At 39.4% G+C, this 21,431-nt stretch overlaps 1 protein-coding gene across 1 annotated transcript in view; it reads right to left on the reverse strand.

The window, feature by feature from the left end:
* The window catches only part of INO80C (INO80 complex subunit C), a 30,384-nt gene extending 9,626 nt beyond the window's left edge, over positions 1-20,758 (reverse strand). The window contains 3 exon segments of the mRNA XM_071553595.1: positions 548-658; positions 20,548-20,692; positions 20,694-20,758. Coding sequence (XP_071409696.1) covers positions 548-658; positions 20,548-20,692; positions 20,694-20,743 — 306 coding nt within the window. The 5' untranslated portion in view covers positions 20,744-20,758.
* Positions 20,759-21,431: the final 673 nt, after the last annotated feature.

A 21,431-nucleotide genomic window follows, 5' to 3' on the forward strand; every position in this document is an offset into this window, starting at 1 on the left:
GGCAGGCCAGTCTTTTGGGGAGCACAGAGCATTTGCTTCTAAATCCAGCAATGAATTGAAGAAGACCCCACAAGTCTGTTAAAAGTTTCAGAAACCAGAAGAGAAGCAAAATGCCATTTGCTAATGACTCTGTGGCTGATTTCTAGTTCAACTGCTTTGCAGCCTGCCTTGGCTAGGAACTGGAACATTGCATTCCTACATTTCACAGCAGCATTAATTGTTCCTCTCTAACTTTGGTACTTTGTGAGATACCACATCATAAAACTTCCACACTTATCTGGATCTAGCAGGTTTTCTCACTCCATTCCAGAATTTAATACAGCAGTTCTGCCTCTGGACCAGTGCCATTTTAATGCTATAACTGGTGTGCACATTGCAGCATAGTGTGGCATGGACTTGAGGTGAATTTCTTCAAAATTGTCAACCTTTTATTTGACTGTTAAGCTGATTTACTTAATATTTACATTAGGAATATGGTTACTAGAATCCTAGTTAATGTTTTAGTGGAAAAGTTTAGAATTTCAAACTGTTAAAGCAATATACTTACGATGAAGTTTGGATCTTTAAATGGTAATGGCTTGACAGTAGTTTCCACTGATCCTGTGCTGGACTCTGTGTTCAGAAATTTGTTTTCATTCATGACCTCTCCACCTGCACTCTGCAGAAAAAATACAATCTTACTGCTTGTTAATCTGAGCAAGTTTAACTGGAGATGGAGCTGTCTACTGTATTACCTACCTGTTGCCTTTTTAGCCTTCCTATGTCTTTTGAATCTTTAAAGCTGTTGCATGACAAGAGTGGGGACCCATTAAACAGCATTTGCCAAGCAATTTACAACTGACACATAAAGGGGAGAAGGAGGATGGAGGGCCAAAGCCCACTGAGTAAAAACCACATTGGGTTTATTTCAGCATTAATGAAAGCCATTGCTATAAAGTGCAAGATGGCATGTGCAACCCAAAACAGCAGAAATGTACACTGGGTCTATTTCAGAATGTGCCCTATGAAGTTTTAACAGGAATATATAAAATTTATAAAAAGGTTTTCTGTCTAGATTCTAAAGAAAAATTGAATAATCATTTTATTCTTCAACCTTGGCTGAGTGAGGATTGAGATAAAAAGTATTCTATCATGTATTATTTTTATTTACAAGCTTTACAAAATCTACATGGGTGCGAGTTGATGTTTTCTAGGCTTTTTCTGTGGTTTACTTATTTAGCAGGAAGAGCTGTTGAAGAAGGGAGGGTGTGACTGGAAAGTTAAAAAAGTTGTGTGGCAGTCTAACCAATTTCTGACAGTTCTACATTGCTGAGTTTATGTTGTTTTTTATTTTGTCCATGACTTGCAAGTCTCGACACTCCCAGAACTAGCCCATGCTACATACATAACATGTTTCTTGTGAAATTTTCATCTATACAGAAGACAATGAGAATTTTTCCACTGAGTTTGGCATTTTAGTCAATAGGATATCATACCTTTATTTTTTTTTTTCACTTGGAGAACAAAAAGCTTGGCTAAAAGGTAAGTCAATATTTATTGAATAGGTGGTTAAAATATTCTTTTATGTTACCTTCAGACAGATAATACTTAAAATAAAAAAATATTTTCCTGTAAAAACCTGCATTGAAAACCTTTTGTGTTGATACAATACTCATTTAAGTAGAAGAAAAAAGGATCATTATTATTTGTGACTTATGGGAATACCTCTAGACACAGAGACTATATAGCAAAGGCCACGATTCTTCATATCCTGCTCCATGAGATTACAAGGGATGTGTTTTTACTCTTAACTACAAGCATAATTACTGGATTAGGAACTAGGCAAGTTGAACTATTCTTTGGGGAAATACTTCAGTCATTCTACAGAGCCTGTTTAGAACACAGCAAAGAGAGGTCATAAATACTGAAAGTATGGTATAAAGTAAATGTTTGTAATGCCTTCTTAAACTAAAATATATTAACTGAAATAATCTATTTCCAAAACAACAGTCAGTCCTCTGTAAGTACAGGGGATACTGCCACAATAACATCAGTGGAAACAACACTGAAGTCTGTACTTTAAACTTGATTCTTTCATTAAGAGGACAGATAACATTAAAAAGTAGTGACTGTCAGAGAAGCAAAAGAAATGCAGATGGATATTTAGAAACACGTACATTATGTGGCAGTGAGCAGAGAAAGTATCTTCATAAATCCTGAGTAAAGTGGCTTTATTCACTGAGCTCCTAGGTTTCAAAGTATATTCTTGCACATGAATGCTTCCTGCACTTCAAATTTCTGCAGCAAACATTAGTCAGTCTTAGGAAAGACAAGGCTTGAGATACAAGATATTTCTGACAAATTAATTATCTCTGATACTGCTCATTATCAGTGTAAATCCTCTAAGTGGAGGAATCAGCACTCACAGTCATTCTTCAAAGCATTCTTGCCTTTTATTTGGTACCATCTGGTCGGTTTTAAATCCAATCCTACAGATAATTACTTTATCACTTTTGTCCCTTCAGTGATCTTCTCCTAAATATTCTGATTTTTATGAAACAGGCTTTGAGTAGCACTTCAACAGTTTCTCAAAACAGTAACTAATATATTGAGACAGAGTAAATAAAAACAGTTAAATAGTAAAGGGAAAGAAATTTCCTTATACATATAGTCCTTAGTTTCTGCAGCTGGATATAATTACATATTACACTAACGGTCTTCAGTGATTTTTTTCTGTATGGATTCAGTGCTAATCTTGCTAGTGCATTGGGAAGGAAAGTAAGGAATTGCTTCTGGCAGGAAAATTCCTGAATGTAAATCCTACATGTAGTTTCTTTTCTGGACCAGCCCTTAAGGGATTTCAGGTATTAGTGCTTCTAAGAGTTGGGCTAACTCTCATCACATCATCAGATGTTGATTTTGTTTGTACTGGAATCCTTGCACAGTGGCAGAGGCAGCAGGATCTGGGGTAACAACTTCTGCTTTTCTAGGCCATGTGGATGCCCAAGCCATCCTCCAGTCGCAGTGGGACATAATGCCAGCAGTAGCTTCTGGATCTGTCATGGACAATTTGAGAGCAGAGGTTTCCTCTCCAAGGCAAAGGGTGCAGACTGGTGTGCGGGGCTGTAAAGCTGCTTGCATACCACTGGGGTATGCAACTGATACCATGATTTCAGAGCCCTGTGACAGACTGCAAGGCAAGTAAGACCGACTACTATGATCACTGTTAAATGCTGGGAACTGAGATAAAGGTATACTGTACAGGCATGTCAGTTCCCTCACTCAGCATTGCTTGTATGAAAACTCTGATTTTTAGCAGTGGTGCTACGGAAGAGACATGCTCAGCTAATATGCTTTCTTTCTGAAAAAACATTAAGGAGTTGAGTAGAAGTACTGCTTCCAAAATAATGTGCTACTGCACAGAGGCATGAGCTCTGGCAAGTACAGAGCTTTGAAATGCTCTTTCCATGCAGCCTGCAGAAGTCCCAGCTGATATCCTCTGCAGCTTTATAGCCACAAACTGCAAATGTCTCCAGAAACTACAAATCTGTCTAGGCTATGTTTTAAATACCAGGATTAAAGCATAGGAAACATCCTGTAAAGCTTCAGGATTGTGTTTTGGAAGTTTTTTTAAAGTCAGGGGATATGGATCTACCTTTGTACTGCAAAAACTGATGTCTCCTGAAAGTGAATAATAGTGATAATACAAATCACTATTTACAGATTCCTCAGTGAACAATTGCAGCACAGTAAAGGTAATCTTCAACATTTAACATCAGTTGAACAAATCTCTCCCAAATGTGCTTGTCTTTTGAGGCATTCAGATTGGAAGACAGTACATTCTTCACTTTCATATGTTGGGACAAATAAACAGGAAGAATTCAAATCGGCTTTGTAGTCCTGTGAGGTGATGGTGGTCTGGTGAGCACAGTGAGGAAATGCCTGTCACCAGGGCACACGCACTGCTCAATGTGTGCCGTAACTCCCAGTCACGCGGGGGGCAACTTCCCCTTCCTGCCCAATTCACAGTCGAGCCCCAGCACATTTCCCTACCCAGTCAGTCTCTCACCTAACTCATTCACCACCAGAGCCCTAGGATAATCCCAAATGCTTTGCAATGGGGCTAAAAAGAAAGTGTAGTAACCAGGTGCTGAAACTCTCAAAAGCTTCTTTAAAGCTTTTTTTTTAACTGATCTTGTAAACAATCTTTATGGAGAATTCAATATACACTTCAAGGAGAGAGCAGCTTTTAACGTGCACTTTATAACTAAATTGTGTCTTTTAAATGGTGGTTTATGTAACTAGAGCTACAGGGAATTTGTGCTACATTAGTCACTCAGCAGTATATGTTTGTCTCCATAGTCTGTTGAAGATTATAGCCCAAAGACTTTGGAGTGGCTTTATGTTTACATGGTACACCTGCATGGGAAAATTAAGGTGTGATTTCAGTACAGCTGAACGTGTTTATGCTAGTTTTACTTCAGATAATGATAAAAACACTGCAGTAAAGACTTAATCTAAGCCATCAGTAACTATGTTCATCCTCTCCCATCAACTCTTCCTCTGGCTGTTAATCCCCACTGAACTCCATGCTACCATCTCTCCTCCTCCTCTCCCCCATCCCAGGCACAGTGGAATCTTGACTGGAATGGTATGTATTGAAAGTCATAGGAAGAAGTTCACTTCACTTGCCTGACAGCAAAAATTTGACAGTGAAAACCTGCAGCAAACACTTGGGAGTCCTAATAAGTTTGTTCTAAGAGCAGCCGAGGCTGGGGAAGAGACCTGAGTTAAGCTTTGCTACCTTAACACTGGCTTCTTTTGAGTAAAGCCAAACCCCAGGAATGAGCCAGCTTGGACCCTACTGTATATGCTGTCTGAAGCAGGAGCAACCACACCGGGAGGCTGCCTATTCCCGCACTACTTTCAGTATTGGGTTTTGGTAGATCTATTAATTTTTTCAATGTATATTGTTCCAAATTCCCTACCGCAGACGTTTTCACATGATTTCCAAAGATTGCTCCATCAGTCTGGTTTCATTTAGAGAGAGAACAAGCAGAAGTAGACCACAGAAGCTGAATTCTTTGTTTTGGCTATTTCGAGGTGGAATCAGCATTGTGGGGTTTGGGATGAGTGTCTGTGCTGGGATGAAATATCAGGTGGAATTACCATATTATGAAAGTGCTTCTTTGACTCATGATTCTTTTTTCTTTCTTTCTTTCTTTCTTTCTTTCTTTCTTTCTTTCTTTCTTTCTTTCTTTCTTTCTTTCTTTCTTTCTTTCTTTCTTTCTTTCTTTCTTTCTTTCTTTCTTTCTTTCTTTCTTTCTTTCTTTCTTTCTTTCTTTCTCTCTTTCTTTCTCTCTTTCTTTCTCTCTTTCTTTCTTTCTTTCTCTCTTTCTCTCTTTCCTTCTTTCTTTCCTTCTTTTAACCCAGCTAGGATTAAATTAAATTAAAACTGTGCAATATATACTGAAGTATCATTTCTTACCTATTATTTTTGGATTATATTCTATAACATGTTTTTATTATTTTAAACTAATAGAATTTTATAAAGAAAAAAATGAAATATAAAAGCCAAAGACATAAATATGTGCATTTCTGGCATCCTATCACCGCATACCATGCATGTCACAGTTTAGGAAAAAAAAAGGTATTTGCACATCACTGAAGGTGCACTATGATCATCAGTGGCCATTTTTGCTAGGTGTTACAGTTGTAGGTGCTAAAACAAAGTTTAAAAACAGAAGGTAACTGAACAGTGTGCTAGTAAATCAAAACTTCAATGCATAGATAAATTCCATACAAACTGAAAGGAAGTGTCTAATTTAAGGAAGCAAAAACAATACTGAAAACATTGATTTTCTCTCTCATTTGTTTTCTGCAAATCATTAATTTTTTAGTTTTAAAAATATATTAAATATACAGGAATTATAGATGAAGGTGATTAAATACATTGTCTTTTGGTTTAGGCTTCTGCATTCAGTATTCCTGAAACGCTGGCTTTGTCTTACAGTGATGACTGGGGTGCTGTTATGTCACTGCTGAGAAACAAGTAACAAGAGAGGTCTGGTACTAAATCAAGCCCTCAGCCTTGGTGATAACTTTGCCCCAAGCACCCAGTTTGGCTTACTGAGGAATCCACTTGCCTCCACCCTTTGTATGTGAAATTCAACAAACAGTTTAAATTATTTTTACTTACTTTTGGCAGCTGATTTTCATAATCACAATACTACTACAATGTTATTTTAACTCAGCTTCAATAACGGCATATGTCTAATTATTCCTGTAGTAGGTTACTTGTAAAGCAGCAATATCCCACTTGCAGCGAGTTACTCAGCTTTTAGTTGTGTGTAAGTTCTGTGATATCCTGACAGAGCTGTGGCATGCAGCCAGGGAAGAAAATGGTAATTTATAAAATCGATGGATAATACCTGTATTTTCACTAGCAGACAATTACAGTGAGTGAGAATGCCACGTAGAAACAGAGTATGAATGTCACTAGATGACAGCAGCAATGATATGAGCAGACTTTTTAAAATTGGGAGTAGATCTTGAATGTCAGCTATTTAACAGACTGCCAGCTAATACTGCTCATACTGGAACATACATTAAGCTGTTTGATTAATATAGCTCTCACTATAACAAGGCTGGCCCGGGCTCGTGCACATTCTGAATACTTAAATCATTTTACTTTGCATGATGACATGACAGGAGCCATTAAAACTTGAACATGTACTCTGGCAGACAAAAATGCAGCTCTTTACATTGCTGGGAAAAATTAACAGAAAAAGGTGTCAGAATAAGATGTGCTTAAGCTCTAGTTAAAATGATGGGCTAAAATCTTTCTCATTGGTAACATTCTTACCATAGTATATTTCTGAAAGTAAACTCACTGAAGACCCAGTAAGAATGTAAGAATGAGGAAACAGCACTCTCTTGAACAAAATTAACTCCATGTCTCTGGCAGAAGGGTTTGCTGGAAAGACTTATTCAGTAAGATATATAAACATGTCTTCCTCATCTGGTTGCATTTTACTAGTTCTTGGATTTAGCAGGAACCCTCTTCCTTTCCATTCACTAAAATGAAGCCTAATGCAATTTCCCCAGTCTTTTCTCTCTCAGCGCTCTGGTACATGGCAGCATTTTAGGAATGTTCTCCCTTCACAGAAGGTCCTACCTTATTTTGGGATAGGGCAAAAAACAGTTAAGCTTGAAAATGTTCAAATGCTAGCAAGGAAAAAAAAACATAATCTTGCATATTCAAAACAAATTTTGTTCCACAGGGCACTGAAAAGCTGAATTTATGAAACAAAAAATCCCCAAGTATTGCCCAGCTGAAACCAGCTGTCATTAAGTACAGTGCAGAACATTGCCCTTGATTTCAAGCAGCTATCAGGACTGGCAATATATTCATATATACAGTGTAAATTGTGAGTAAATTCATGTAAGTCATTTGGTTTAATCATTATCAACTTGTCTTAAAAGACAACAGTCCTGGTACAGGTTTCTACTTCCACAGACATCAAAAATAAATCTCTCAAAGGCCTGACAACAAAAATATTTTTGTTCAAATTATCACATTGTACTCAGATGCTACTGCTGCTTTCACTTACGAAGAAAGCTGAGGAGGGTTGTTAAAAACAAACATAACAACACAAAGTTTGAAATGAGATTCTTGGACTATTATAATAACAGTCTATATCTCCAAGTACCTGTCACTAAATGTACTTCTTCTAAGCAGTCTCCAGAGGACTTCTGAGTCACAAGTCAAACTACTTACCTGTGCGAGACTTACGAAATCTGCCCTTGCTAAAGCAGCGGTTCTTTCCCTCTAACTTGCTGAGTAGTTCCACTGAGCACCAGGAGTTAATCAACTGTGCAATTTAACTCTAAACTTACGAGTAAAATTTAGCTATAATCTCTGCTGTTGAGCATATAAGACTAAGGGTGAAGATTTTTGAAGCAGGACATGGAAAAAGTTTCAATTGCAATCTAAACAAATAAAGATCATACCTAAAGACACATACACTGCCCATTTTGCTTTCAAACATTTGCTGTTTTGAGGTGAGTTAAAACATCTCACATTTCAACTGCCTTAGAAGGGCTGAATAAAATTTTACTCATGCACTAAAAGATTGGACTGTCACAAAGTGATGGATGGCTTTTCTATGCTCTCTGTAGGGCATTTCAATACCATAGACTCCAAGTGCTCTTGATTAAAAGGCGACATTCTCATTTAGGGTCCTGTCAGTGCCTGAGCTACAAACCATTATCATTCACCTGCACTGGTGCTTCCAGTGACAAAATACTTACCAAAATGTATAAAATACTAATTACTTTAGTCACTTAGATAGAGGTATAAAACACCCTAACACAAAGCTCTATTATGCTGTGTGAGGGTTTGAATTCAAAATTTAAAATGCAGCCAAAGGCAGAATAAGATTTTAATTACATTCCCCACCTCTCAAAATTCTCCTAAAAAACTAAGGGAAAAAAGATGTAGCAATTTCATGACACAATATCTCCTTTCATAATGGTACTGCTCACTTAGGAAAAAAATAATCCAGAAAAACTCAAGTTTACTTTCTTCTCTTCAAAATTATTAGACTGTCACAGAGAGAAAAAGACTAACAAGCTTCGATGAAAAACTTGGACGTATTCTCAAGATATTTCAGATGCCAAACATGTTTTTCCATTTAAAAACTTTCAAGTAGTGTGATAGGCAAAGTTTTATAACTTACACATATTTAAAGGGGAAAAAATTACTATTTCCTGTGGGGGAAAGCCTCAAATAAAATGTAATTAGGACACAACTGTGAATAGCTTCACACTATCCCAGAAAAGCTTGGTTTAATTTGCATTTGCCACAAAGCTGCCTTTGGCTTAAATAATTGCAAAAGATCTCTTACTTTTAGAATTCATTTGGTGGATTGGGACTATTCCTTGTTTATAAAGTTTGACAGTTTTCTTTATTAAGAAAATTATACCTTGGACAAATTCATAAGCTGAATGGCCTGCTGAAGCAGCTCTGGAGTTAAAACTTTCAGTATATAAGGAATCAAAAAGTGTTAGGTCATACTTTCCCCAAGGGTAAAAGTGAGCCCAGCTAACAGAATATTTTGGTCCCTCTAAAGAAAAAAAGGCTTCTAAATTGATGGGCTTTAAGACTGAAAATGGATGGAAGCATACTAGCAAAAAGGACTACAGTAAATCACAATTGAATTCTTATAAAAACTGCCAAGTACGTTCCTTTATCAGAAAAATTCAGTTCAGTCAAGGACTTTGGCTAAACTGTTTCTTAAAGTTTAAAATACATCATCTGATACAGAACAGTTAAGGTCAAAGTACTTCTGGAGAAAAGAGTGGAGGATTACAATATGCTCATGTGCTGTTAACTTTGTAATGCTGCTCAGGAACCAGGCCAGAATCCCTCTATCGAGTAAAAGGCTTCGGCCAAGGCGGGAGAAGGATCCAAGTCCATTCATCTACATGTGACTGAATCAGGTACAAGGAAAGCAAAAGGTTATTGGCTCCTATGAATGATGGGAAAGCAACTTCATTTTTGAAAAAAAAAAGAAGAAGAAAAAAAGAAAAATAGTTTCCTGGTTATAGTTTATTCTTTAAAACATTATCCATTAGGAAGGGAAACAATGTTTGAGTAACAAAGAAAAACAAAACAACATTTCTTCAATGAAAGGAAATTAATTTGTTTCAAGTAAAACCAAGATGTATCTGTCTTTCAGATCTTCTATCTATTTTGCTTAGGGAAAAATATACTTGAATTACAATAGTCAAATTTTACATTCAAAATGTTATGGACTAACTGGTAAACCTGAACAGAAAATGAAACTTTACTTTTGCATTTGCCCTATTTTTTACACATTTTAGCACTTCCTTCTGTCTTTCTTGTTACTTTAAGTAGATAAAAATTTTAATTTTATTTCATTTCTGCTAACTACACAACTACTGCATTGCAGCCTAAAGTTACTCAGTAGAAGGTTCCTCTTGTGTGCAGGTACTTAAGACTGTCATACTCAAACACTGTATCAGAAAGACAAAGTTTAGGTACGCTGATGTATGGAACGTTCCACTTCTACAGGAACTGAGAATAAAAACATTCTTTGTACAAGTCTACAAAAAGTTATTTTTTACAAGTCTACAAAAAGTTATCAAAGGCATAACATATCAGAGGGCAGTAATTGTATCAGGTGCACCAAAGGTCTTTTAAAGAAGATGAGAAAAGAAACTATACCTTAGTTTAAAAATTCTTCAGCCTACAAATGCCATCTTGATTGTGTCTCATGGGAAAAAAATTCTGGTTGCACAAGCCCTGAATACTGCATTCACTTTTCTTCATCTAGTAAACTCAACACCACCCATTCCAGGTGTGAAGATCCCAACAGGTCTCCTGTACTCAGTAAAACTGTAGGTGCATTACCCTACAGACACTTACATTTAACTGAATAATGAAAAAAACCCAAACCTGAAGACTGAACAAAAATAAACATATGGCAAGTTCTAATTTAGAAGAAAATAAGGTAATACAAGTATGTATTGCAAGCTATTTTGAGGCAGCTTGGGAGGAAAAGAGAGGAGGGAGTTTTATGGTAGAGTTATTTTCAAGGAAATTTCTAAAATATTTCTGCAGAAACATTTGTACAAGTAGGTGGTTGTTTACTCAACTCTAAAAGTTCTGTGACACTTCACCCTGATACTATATATTGAAGTTGAGGAACTGCAGCCATCTGAAAAGCACCAGACAGCTCAGTGTTTTGCTTCTACACTTCTATCCTGACTGCCTTTTTTTTGCTGGACATGAAACAGAACAGAACTATTAAAAGACCTGTCTTTTCCACTATATAAGAATTAGTGAAGTTTTGGTATCATGTCCACACTCATAGGTGAGAGGGAAATAAAGTATCTCATATTTTGTGGTGGGTTTAACACAATTCTATTTGAAGACATTTCCCACAATGAACTATTCAGCAAATAAAAAAAATAACTTTTGGACAGATGACAAGGATAAGAATAAAAAGGGCAATTCTATAGCTGTAACAAAAGGCAATTCTGGGTGCAACAAATAGGTTTAACAAAAATTCAGGAGAAAATGGAATTTCTGACTTGAGAAAAAACTCAAGGTCATTAATGTGAGACTCAAACTAGCATTTCTAGTTCTAGACTATGTAAACAAAGATAATCAATTTAAGCAATAAGGCCTTTACTAATTTGGTCTGAGGAGCCTGAACACATTGCATACACCAAAGAAAAACGGCCTTCTCCTATTCCAGTTTGTTGATTTTAAGAATTAATTTTGCTGTAAGAATATCGTCCTGTCCTTTCCAGGGAAGAAAAGTTATACCTAAAACATAACCATTGTTACAGTGTAAGAGAATTAATACTTGAATTTTGTGGTCATTTTCATATTTGAACCTGCCCACGGAAGGAGTGCACAACTGCTTGCAGGGAGAGGACACACCCATCTTAATCACATAAATCAGATGTCTGAAAGTTGACATGGCAACACTGAAGCACTGAGGCTGGAAGGGGTCTCAGCAGGTCACCAGCCCACCTCCTGCTCAAAGCAGGGTCAAAAACTACCTTGGACTGCACTTACAGGGCTTTGTCCCAGCAGGTCCTGAATACTTCCAAGGGCAGAGATTGCACAGCTGTCTGTGCAGCTTTCCATCTCCCTGGATAGAAATCAATATCCTATAAAATAGAAAATACTGGGTTTATTAAGAAAAAGCTCTTTCCATCATGAGCAGTCATATAACTCATGTTAATTACTGCCCTAATTTCTGGATGCTCCGATTCAGTAATATTTTGCTGTAGTCCTGATGGTTTCAGGGCATAAATGTAACAAAGTTTTTAGACAGAAGGGCCCTTCTCTGGATGCTCTCTAATAGCTTAATGTCTTTTTTATATTGTGGTGCCCAAAGCTGCACGTGGTACTCAAGGTGTGCCTGTATCAGTGCAGAGTAGAAGGGGACAATCCACTCCCTTGACCAGCTGGCAATGCTCTACTTAATGACTCATTTTTCCTTGTTTAATAAATGATAAAAAGACAGATAACAGAAGTCTCTTTTCAAGTGGTAAAACTGGCAATGGCCTGCAATGCTTTACAGAAGGAATTTTCTTTTAATTCTCAAAAATGCTCCTTATCCACAGCAGAGTCTTTACAATCAGCAAGGACTTTTCTTCCTGAGTCAGCCAGTACTTACATCCTGGGGCAGGATGATTATAAAACATGTAGCTACACATATCCACCCCTCCCAAAACGGTGGGGTCTGCCACGCTTTAAGTACATATTACTCACAAAACAGTTTCCTTCTATCAATTTCAAATTTGTTGCTTGAATTAACAGTAATGCGTTTTTAATACAATATAAATGCACGTTAATAGATGGTAACTATGTCACTTTTTTGGCTAGAGTTTAGAAAGAAAATTATTTCTGATCCCTGTTTGCACAAATGCGTATCTTGAATAAGACAAAACCTGTAACAGAAATAAATACCTAAAATACATAAGCAGACCATAATACATAAGCAGACCATTCTGACAACCATGTTCCATACCAGACTATGGATTTGTTCTCGTTGCAACAGAGAACCTCCACTCCTGGCTGTAGGAGAGAAGACATTTCCCTGCTCCTCTCACCACACCAGACTGGCTTTTCAGGCTGGTGGTTAGGGTGTGTTTGGGGAAAAAGAGGTTTGAATCCCCTCAGGCAGTGACAGGAACAGGACTAACTTCAAGTGGAGGACACAGCAAGTGCTTCTAAGGACAGATGATAAAAAAGCAAGTATGTAAAAAAAAGTGTAAGTGTGTCTTGCATTCTACTTTTGAAAGAAAAAATTTAATATCTGCTTTCAGAAAGGCAGATATTCATGGCTGAATCCCAAACAGAAAGAGTTGCCTAAATCTTCAGGGAGAAGTAGCGTTAGGACTAGTACATAATATTTCCTGATGTCTTATTTTGGTGGAATGTCACAAAGCTTGCTGGAGTTTGCAGAATCAGTGAAGGTACCTGGAGACTGACAGACAAGGAGTATGACAGCTGAAGCTGTTCCTTTCCAGGTCTTCCCACAAGCAGGGACACTGAATCTACTAATGAATCAGATCCTGAAATGCTCAAGTTTTCATTTAGCTTGTTATGGTAGACTAATGAAATCTGCAGTGAAGAGTATCTAAGCTCATGAAGTAGCTTGCTTGCAGTGGAAGAGTGGTTCTCCCTGCCACATGGTTGTGTTTCTCCCTTGTGCTACATCCAACAGCTGTTTGACTTCCCTGTCAATCAGTTCAACTCATCAGTGCAGCAGGAGACAACGCAGCTGCCACAAGTTAATGTTCCGATTGCTGACCTCTGTCAGCGGGAACGGGTCTGGTGAGTCCCAAAGCTGGTGTGATGCAGGGGCATCAGCCCAGACTTGTGGAGGTGGGTAACAGTGAGGAAGACGGGAGGAGATGGGAACTCTTTCTGATAATGAGAAACTAATACATTGCCTAATTGAGCCTCTGGAAGTTGCAGGGATGGTTCGTAGTGAGGCAAGACATGCTGTTCGTGGATATGAATTCTGCTGTCAAGGCCAGGTGTATTTCACAACACAGTGAGTGAGTGTCACAACTTTTACAGCTTCCTGCAAGTCTAAATAAACAGACAATCTTTCTATTTGTTTTCTTGGAATGTTTGGAAAATGTGTTCAAAGCACTCGCAGGCTTTACCAAACTAATATTTCTATTAGCCTTTCTAATACAAAATGAATACACTGCTATAACTACCAGTGCCTTCCAACAGCAAGAACTGAAGTTATTAACCTAACACAAGTATTACACTTTATAAAAATGTGAAAAACAGTCTGACACACCTTTAAATCTGCAATATCTAGACAGTTAAATTATTCCATGTTTTCTTTTGCTAATTGAAGCTTTTAAAGCACTTAACTGAATTCTGAGATCACTTTTTAGGATTACTACCTCTCGGAAAAAACTGTCATGCTGAAGTACATGATGAGGTGTTTTAGATTGTTCTTTGATCCATCCTATTTTATCTCCTTATGACAGAAGCAGTGAACCATCTATTAAGTCTCCTAAGTTTCTGTGTGTTTATTGTGCATCCTGAAATCAGGTGTGATCATAGTAAGAGTCTACTTTCTGTTAGCTAAAAGAAAGATTAAAATTTTCTATTAGGATAAGTGGAGAAGAGTAAAAACCTCATGAACACCAGCATACTGATGGCCATAGTAAAAGACAATACACTTGTGCTTTTGACTTTCTTCAACATAACACATCTCTGTTTACTCTAAATCTAAAATCTAATCACATTTGGTTGGGGGGTAGATAATTCTCTGAGACTGGCACAATCTGGTTTAGAAATTTACATTCTTTTATGATTACAGAACATCTGAAGCCTTCAAAATATAATAAATGTCAAGCAAAGTCAATTCTTAGCTCTGTTTTGACAGTTTCCGTGTTAACCTAGATTGCTCTACAAAAACAATTCCCTTCTTAAAAAGAAAGCTAAACTTAAAATACACATAAATTTTGCCAGATTTCCCTAGAAAGTCTGCTAATTGTCTTTTAATTACCAATTTTCCCCATCAGGGACTGGAGAGATTCTGAATTTTTAACAGATTTGACTTCAAATGTGCAAGTGACAAAAATTGGATAAGCTTGGCTCTCATTAGTGGACTGCCTGAAAATAAGATGCTTTTGGGATGAGTATTTCAGCTATTAACTTTCAGCTTTGTTGCAGAAAGTGTCTTTGTGGTGCAGCATCTGAAAAGATTAGGAGATGTAAGCAGTGACCCTCTGAGAGCTTCGTACAGAGACTGCATGTTTGGGGGATTTTCAGTGCTCTGTGACCTGGTAACATGCAGTGTGGGGACAGAGTATGTCACCTCTGTGTGGGACAGCTATCCCAGTTTAAACACTACCTGCTAAAACTCCTGCTAAGACATGGCAATTTGTTTTAAAGTGGCTGCTAGTTTTGTAAGAGCCAAGACTCTTTGGTAGGGTAAGGAGTAAGTGTGCAAGTGGCTGAACTTGAAGAGCTCACTTTAGCAGTTCTTCTTAGTAATTAGCAATCATCTGCAATGTATCATGGTACCTATACTATATCCAATTAAAGTGCCATTTAAATCAATTTAATTAGGTTTGAATTAACATCTCATGGGAACACATTATATCTTTTAAAGGTATCACTCCAGGCAAGCAATAGCTTCAGACTGGCACTGCCTCATTGGGTAAATTCACATATTTTTGGTTACTGTTATAATATTAAGGGCTGAAAGACGTTTTAACACAAAAGGTGTAGTCTAACACATAATGACATGATAGCTTTGTAATAAACTGGCAAATACATATGTATTTATATCTCCCTATTACCGTGCGGTTTCAGGTTCCTTCTATCTCTTTCAGGGCAGGTGGATTGGTAAGAAATGCTACTTGTTTATTAAATCTCCAAATACAAAAGAAAATCATGTTTTTCTGTAATGGAAAGTCTTACATGGAATAGTGTTACGATAATTAGAATAAGTTCAGTACTATACTGATGGGAGTAAACAAGGTCTGAAGTCGTAACCAGGTAATCTTTAATTTCAGATCAGAAAGTCCCTACACTGCACTAGGGCAGGCACTTGTCACAGAACACAGAGAGCAGTAGTTCAGCTCAGCAGTCACAGTGGTACTCGCCAATTCCCTGGTTAAACTCCTTCACCTTAACCTCATTCTTCAGGAAATTGCAGTCAGATCAAATGGACTCTTTAAAACAAAGTTATTTTTAATCGATTTGACCGTTTCCGACTAAAAGTGATAGGCTTGGTAAAACAGCGTAACAGGAGAATTGATTAAATTTACTGATGGCTCAGGGTCCAATTCCATGCTATTTATGTACTAGGGTAAGCTCTCTGTCTTTAGTGGGCAGGTCTAAGTATGTAACAGTAACCGTGTTAATATGTATATATTTAAGTCCATTTGTTGAACTTACAGCTGTCTATCAGAACTATGAAACCTGATGATCTTCAGTTTTTATGATATACAAACATCATAATTCAGTTACATTTAAAATAAAAATGGATTTTTAAGTGTATCTCAGAGTCACTCCTTTTATTTTCATTTTGTGCATTAGAAAAGTTCTTTTAAAAGGACAGTAACTTTAAACCATTTTATTTTCTAATATTGTTGTATAGCTTTTGTTTTTAAGCATAGAACAAGAAACACAGGAAAGTGTGAAGTACACATATGAGGGCTAATTACATAAAATGAAGGTTACTAGTAGTACTGCTGCAATAACCATAATTGTAGATAAAATCAATATTTTTAATAATTTAACTTCTAAATACCATTACAGAAGTTTTGCCTTTATTTTCTAAATGGTACCAAGATCTGCTGTGGCTACAGCAATGGAGATGAGGGAAGCAAAACTCATTCTCTGTGTATTTCTGTAGTTTATAGGGCAGTTTACATCCATTCAAAATATAAGACAAAACATGCCATCCTCAAAGAAAAGTGTTGACTATATTTTATCAGGTTGTCAAAATTGTTTCAAAATAATGTAACCAAATATAGATTTACCACAATATTTGGCATCTTTTCTCTCTTTAATTGTCCAATGACAAAAGCAGAGACTCTTTTTTTCCAAATTATTCTCTTATCCTACTGAAATTTTATCTTCAAGCTTGTTGGATGCCATGGGCAATCATTTTGCTTCATTAATTACATCTTGGTATAGAATATACTCTTTTAAAAGCGTCTTGTTGCTGTAAAATTAAGGGTGTGAAAATTAAGGTAGAGGAACCGGTGGCATTTTAAGATCAGTGTCCAAGATTCTATCCCACATTAAGTGATAATAGTTAATAAGATGGGAGACCTGGAGACAAGTCCACACAAGAGTCAGCATTGAAGCTGAATCAGCACAGTAGCTTTTGGGAATCACTGGGCAGGGATACCTGACTGAATTGTGCTGTGTAAATCACTACACAGAATAGGGTTTGACACATTATTGTTATCATTTAGTACACATAATAATCCTCAACATTGCTGCAGCAAAGACTGAGGTATTTTTCAGTGGTACAACAGCATGGGAGGAAGAATTGCGTAATGCTAATGAAAGTGAAGTAATCAATTTGCAATCATGCTTTCCTGTAAACTCATTTTTAATTTTACGTTTGGTAAATACAGGCATTGTATCCAAACAATGTGTGACTTCTTCTGCAGACATGACTGACAAGCCCCATGAACAACGTGCTTCCAAAACAGACATGACTCAATACCTTTGGGTCGGTAACTCATACAAATCACGCAGAATGTTCTGAGTCAGAAGGGCCAACAAGGATCATCAAGTCCAACTCTTACAGTGAATGGTCCACACAGGGATCAAACCCACAACCTTGGCGTTATTAGGATCATGTCCGAACCAAATGATGAAGAATGTTTCTTGGCAATGTTCCTAAAGTGTATCTCAGAGAAAGTAGCAATTCACATGCTGGAGAAACAATCAGACTTGGGTTTATAAAAATCCATATGCTGTGTGATAATTGTGTCTTCTTGTAGGACACACACAGTTACTCAAACTAGTTGATTGCATTCCTATGAGTAAGCAAATTTGTTACATAAAAAAATAAACACATTTTTGAAGTTTACAGTTTTAGCAGACCAGCATGTCTGTCAGGGTGAGCACTGTGATAGCTACTTGTGGTAGCAGCTCTGTAATAGAGCATGAACAAAAAAAAAAGTATACGATTTGCAGAACATACAAAAATCCTTTTTTCTTTGCCTTCACAATGACGGAATCAGAGACATGGGGATGTTCACAGCTGGCACAATGTGAAGTGTATTTTCATACAGGCTGGCACAAGGTTCTCAGCAAAAGTTACTAGTTAATATGATGGAGAGTCCCCAAATCCTAAACTGACCCCTGCAAATAGTTACAAACTTCCCAGGAGGGATTCTCTTACCTGTTGTTTGCTTCTTAACTAAGGAAATAATTCACTATTTCTCTACCCCTTTCGGTGTCAGATTACTTAAAATAGAAACCATTTAATGTTGAGCTATAGCAGGATACATTTGTCTTCTAAAGGGATGAAAACAGGCTGTAAAAATATGAAAGGGGTTAATTAGGAAAGTAAATTGTCAGACAATTAACAAATGCGACCTCCAAACCTGTGCTGAAAGTGGTGTGTATCAGAAGTGTAACTATCAGACTACCAGAAGAATGTTACTTGTCTGGAGTTAAAAAATTAAAATAAATACAAATCCCACAATGACTGGATATTTGGTATATAATATATTTAGAAGAAGTATTTAAAATTCATGGATGACCTAGTCTCTGACTCAGGGAGAAACTTAAAGACTGGGTGAATTATCAAAAAGGAGCATTAAGTGCTTGTTGACTGGCTACATTTTGAATAACTCATTGAACTAGAATTATTGTTTCATTGTGTCACAGGTTTCCTTATCCAGAGAAAGTATATTACTCAGCAATTAACTAACATCTTTTAAGGACTTCTGGAAATTAAGATTAAATAAAGTAATGCAGAAGAAGGTGCCCAATGATCAATGTTTCTACCTCAAAAAAAGCAAAGCCCCCATTTCATTTCTGTTTGAACTGCCTCACTCCAGAGCTAGTCAGCAACATAGAATGAGATTGCTAGAACATCAACAAGCTGTTCCTCATACCATTCCTGAGGTTATACTTTTTCTGAGACTCATTTTTTTCTTTTCCTTATTGGATTGATCTGCACTGCTGAAGTCAATGAATGTGTACACTGACTCAGACGTAGTGGTGAGAAATTACTTCTTTCTCCACTGAAATCACTTGTGAGAAGAATTACACAAACTATTTAATACACACTATCCAAACCCAGACTGTGTAAAAAAAGTCTCATAATACTGGAAACTGTGAACAAATTTTAGTTTGGCATCAACTTTAGAAAACAGTTCTAGAGGCGGAAGGGTTTGGGGAAGTTTTTAAATATAAGTGAATCATACACATTTAAATAATATATAAATATGTAAGGTTTTATATCTGCATACACACACATATGCACAGACCAGCCTGTTTTACACAGGAAAATCCAGACTGTTATCTATATCACACCTTGAAAAAGTTGTCAAACGTGACATGGTGCAGTTAGTTAGTGACAATGAGCACCATGGTGCATACTCCCTCTCCGAGGGATAAGCTCACCAGGAAAGAAACCATGGAACTGCCATGGTGTGAAAACAAATGTTACAAGAGCATCATTCAAATGAGGAAGGGTTTGTGTCTGTCCTCTGGTGTGTGCACAATGGCTTTTATTTGCCTGGAGAGAAGATCTGCTGAAAAATTCATAAACATTCCTATGATCTGATGGCTCATGTGAAAAAAAGCAACGTAACTGGCAGTAGGGCATACTTTGTAGCTACTGTTATAGTTCATGAAATATGACTGAGAAGAGTCATTTCTAGGGGAAAGAAAAAGAAAGACATTTTTCCAACCCCCTCTTGACCACTTAAGCTACCAAAATCTTTCTAGAAGAAGTAATCCAAGACATATGGCATCTAAAGTCAATACAGATGTCGTATACACGCTGACTGAAGATCTTGTGGGACTTAGTTTTGGAGCATGAGATGTTACCACATCATCAAGAGGCAGGTAACATCAACTGGGGATGGGTGGTGATGTCACACGACGCAGAAATGGTCTATACCACCCACTACGACTGAGGGTGGGAGAAATTCTCCTCAACAGCCCTTCTCCCTCCTCTGGCACTATTCCCTGAAACTCAGGCTCTGAGGTTACACCTTTACTTCACCTTTAAGTCTTCTGTCCACTGAGCCCAATCGAGAGAAGGCCATCTGAGCTGCACACAGCAGGACCAGCAGCTGTTGAACCGCGCTCTGTCCAGCACTAGTGCCTCCCCTGCGACACATCACCTACCCCCAACTAAACCCACCACCGCGCACGGTCAGAGGTGTGTGCGGCACCCGAGTGTGTGCACAGCTCAGGGACACCGAACGCGAGCGCAGCGAGCAGTGAACAGCGGTGGGGCGGAGTGACCAGAAAGTGTCACGCGCACCGATGTCACCGCACACAGAAAGTGTCACCGCACACCGATGTCACCGCACACCGGTGTCACCGCACACCGGTGTCACCGCACAGCGATGTCACCGCACACCGGTGTCACCACACACATCTCAGTACTGTCACCGCAGCCTGGTTAAGCCTCGCCTCCAACCCACACGCCCGGCCGAGGAAGGCGTGAGACCCACACCACCGGTCCGGCTGGGCACATGGAGGGAACACAACCCTCACGATACAGGGGGACGAAGGGCACGGGCAGAAACTCGGCATCCCAACGCCTGGAAGGGACCCGCCAGCCCGAAGGACACGGCGGACCCCGGGCCCACCGGGAGGCACCCAGCCCTTTCCCGGAGCTCGTCAGCTTCCAGCATGAAAGGAGGGGGCCGCGGGAAGGGGGCGGGAGGTGGAGGCGTGTCCCGGGATCTCTGGGGGCACCGGGATCGGGGGCGGGGAAGGGGAAGGGAAGGGGCCGCCGCGCATGCTCGCTACCACCGCCGCACCATTACCTGGGAGCTGGCTGGCGTTGTCGCTTTCTTTTTCTTAGCGGTGCTGCCGCCGGTTCCCGGGCTCGCCGGGCGTTTCTTGCTGCGGGACGCGGCGCCAGCGGGAGAGGCGGCGGCGGGAGCGGGGACCAGGCTCGCCATCCCGCCCGGGCCGGCAGCGCTCACCCTCCCGCGCTGTGCCGCCGCGGCGGGCGCGCATGCGCAGTGGCGGCGACGCGGACCGCCACCCCCGGCCCGGCGGGGCCGTGGGGGGTACAGCGGGGCCGTGGGGGGCAAGCCCGTGGGGGGCAAAGCCCGTGGGGGGCACCGCGGCCGGGCCGGCCCTCGCGGGAGAAACTCGGCTTCCTCGTTGCCCTGCGGTGTCGCGGGCCCCTCGGAGGCCTGGCTGCGATGGCAGAGCAGGCCCCGGGGAGAGTGCGTAGGAGGTGGCAAAGTGTGTCGAGGTGTGGGTTTGCTCAGCGAGGGGGGAGCGAGGCCGGAGAAGGCGCTGGGTCGGAGTCTCCTGTACCAAGAAGCCTTTGCAGGCGCTGGGGAGGTGTGCAATAAAGAGCTGTGAGGCTCGGGTGAGCTTGGGCTGTGGTTTCGGGGATGGGAGTGCAGGCTGCCGGCAAACACTGCTGGGCCTGCACCTCGTGGCCTGCCCAGCCTGCCCGAGCTGAGAGAACGCTTATTGAAACGTCCCCAGCCTGCCCGAGCTGAGAGAACATTTATCGAACTGCCCCCCGTACGATGAGAATGGTGTGCGAATGACGTGTCAGCTTTTTTTTCCATTTGCCTCATAAAGTACGCAGAGAGGACTAATTGTGCCCTTCAGTTCTCAGGTGGTGAGCTCTGAGAAGCCTCACCAGAAAGTGTTCCCTGTGGTCAGCCACATTTTATGTGTATGG

This window comes from Pithys albifrons, chromosome 4 (genome assembly GCF_047495875.1).
Source record: "Pithys albifrons albifrons isolate INPA30051 chromosome 4, PitAlb_v1, whole genome shotgun sequence".
NCBI lineage: Eukaryota > Metazoa > Chordata > Aves > Passeriformes > Thamnophilidae > Pithys > Pithys albifrons.